Below are 2,500 nucleotides of genomic sequence, written 5' to 3' on the forward strand. Positions count from 1 at the left end.
ACTGGCACACGATGAATCCTGGGACATGTTGTCCTGAGAAGGTTCCACCTGTTGGATCCTTGGCTCAGAATGGAAGAACGGATTTGAAGGAACCTTCAGGAGGGGACAACGTCTAAGACGTCTTCAAATGCAGCCGCTGACTGATGTGACCTCTGACCTGTCCCCCCCCTCCCTCATGTGTTTTCATCCCTCTGTCCTTCTCTCTCTCTCCTGCAGATGTGTGTGTGTGCGAGTCGGAGCTCGGCCCCCCCGGCTGGAGGGAACCTCTGGACTGTGTCCGAGCCTCAGAACTGTGCAACCAGAACGGCCAGTGCAGCTCCCGCTACCGGATCATGCGCCAGTGCCTGTCCGGAGGGGACAAGGAGCGCAGCGCCATGTTGGCCTCCAAGGAGTGCCAGGGGGCGCTGGAGGTGCTGCAGGACTCGCCGCTGTACGACTGCCGCTGCAAGAGAGGCATGAAGAAGGAGCTGCAGTGTCTGCAGAACTACTGGAGCATCCACATGGGCCTGACTGAGGGTAAGAGAGCCGCCGCCTGCTGATTGGTTGAAACCTCACGAGAACCAGAGTCTGAACCTATGACGTGATCGTGTTTGATGTGAAAAGTACTGGAGCCTGTGGCTGCTGCTCTTATTTTGAAATTCTCACATTTTACACATAACCTCGGTCGTAGAGACGTGGTCTTCATGACTTGGTCTTTGTCACATAAACTCCTGAACTGAGTGATGACACTCGGTGAAGAGGAGGAGTCCAGACACAACTCTTGATCCTGATTAACGAAACAGATCCAGGAACTTTGTCCTCTTTGGTTTTCAGGTTTTCTAAATGTTTCTAAATGAAGCATCATGTTGAGAGGACTGATGTGTGTGAGTGTGATGTGCTGCAGCTTGTGTAACAGACGGTTGGTTGTGGAGCTCCAGTGACTGATGATGTATTTGTGGTTTAAAGAATCTACCGTCACGTTTCTCTCTGGAGCAACAACAGGACGCCCAGAGCCTCTCCTCTGATTGGCTGACAGTTTTCAGAGGGTCGTGACCTGCGACTGTGATTTGGTGAACTGGGTTAAACTCACTGGGAAATGTGAACGATGATTATAACACAGAAAAACTAAAGTAGTGTCTAATATTTAAGTTTTGCGATGATGTGCAGCGACTTGTTGACTCTGAACTCTGAGTGACAGGTGAGCAGCTGGAACTCTTCAGCCACAGGGACGTCCTCCTGGAGACAACGTCCAGCTGCAGCTCTTCACTTCAGGTTCTTCAGGTTCTTCAGGTTCTTCAGGTTCTTCAGGTTCTTCAGGTTCTTCAGGTTCTTCAGGCTCAATCACCTCAGGTCACTTTTGCAGTTTCGGAGAGAGAAGCTGGAACCTGCAGATGGAACAGCTCGTTCCAAACACAGGTTTAGATTCACAAACTTTAAAGAGAAAATCCCTCAAATAAAAACCTGTCTCCAGGAGTTCTGCAGGATTGAATACGTGAGACCAGTCGTGTGAAGTCTGATAAACGTCCTCAGGCGACGTCACTGCTCCGCTCTATTTTACAAGAGTTCATCCTTTATTTATGTTGCTGTCTCTGCAGTATTTAAGATCAGGCCTCAGGCTCACGTTTAAATAATCTGAGCAGATAATGAAAACTTTAATGTCAGGGATTAAAACAGGGCCAGCGGGGGTGTCTCTGTCTCCAAGTGTCCTGCTGCCACCGTCCACAACTGAGACGATACAAGTCTCAGTTGTTACCTCTAGAAGAAATAACTTCAGACGAGAACTCTGTGATTCTCCTGCTGCTCGTGTTTCCAGGTGAGAACCAAGTGAAAACAGACGTGAAGTGCCTTAAACTGCAGGTGCATTGTGGGTAATGCAGTTGAAAGGTTCTGATGAGGAAGAAGAATGTGTGAAGTAAAAACTGAGCGTTGTGGTGACGTGCTGTGAGACATTTAAACACACACACACACACACAACCACACACCTGAGTACTGTCCACACAGACACACACACACACACCTGAGTACTGTCCACACACACGCACACACACACACACACACACACACACACACACACCTGAGTACTGTCCACACACACACACACACACACACACACACCAACACACACACTGGCCTAGTTTGAGTCTCAGTAGCAGAGCTCATTAAGACCCTCTCTCTTTGTTCTCAGTTCCAGGATGTCTCTGTAGTGCCAGCAGAGAGACACACACACACAGACACACACACACACACACACACACACACACACACACACACACACACACAGACAGTGGACTAACAGTGGACAGCTTCAGTGAACTGTGGTGGTTCTCTGTTTGTCTCCACTTGTTGCAGATGTGACTCAGCAGTGAGATGAGCAGCAGAGAGGTTCCTCATTAAACTGGGAGGAAAGGTTTAGTTCAGTGGAGTGACTGGTTTCGAGCTGAGAGATTTCTCCTTTTAGCAAACACGTGTCAAACATCAGTTTCCTGCGGCGGTTTATTGTGGAGTTTGTATCTACACAATA

The 2,500-nt window shown here is 48.9% G+C and overlaps 1 protein-coding gene across 1 annotated transcript in view; it reads left to right on the plus strand.

The window, feature by feature from the left end:
* gfra2b (GDNF family receptor alpha 2b) overlaps positions 1-2,500 on the plus strand; it is a 39,118-nt gene that overhangs the window by 826 nt on the left and 35,792 nt on the right. Inside the window, 1 exon segment of the mRNA XM_053411394.1 lies at positions 217-516. Coding sequence (XP_053267369.1) covers positions 217-516 — 300 coding nt within the window.

Source organism: Pleuronectes platessa, chromosome 19 (assembly GCF_947347685.1).
Source record: "Pleuronectes platessa chromosome 19, fPlePla1.1, whole genome shotgun sequence".
Classification (NCBI taxonomy): Eukaryota; Metazoa; Chordata; class Actinopteri; order Pleuronectiformes; family Pleuronectidae; genus Pleuronectes; species Pleuronectes platessa.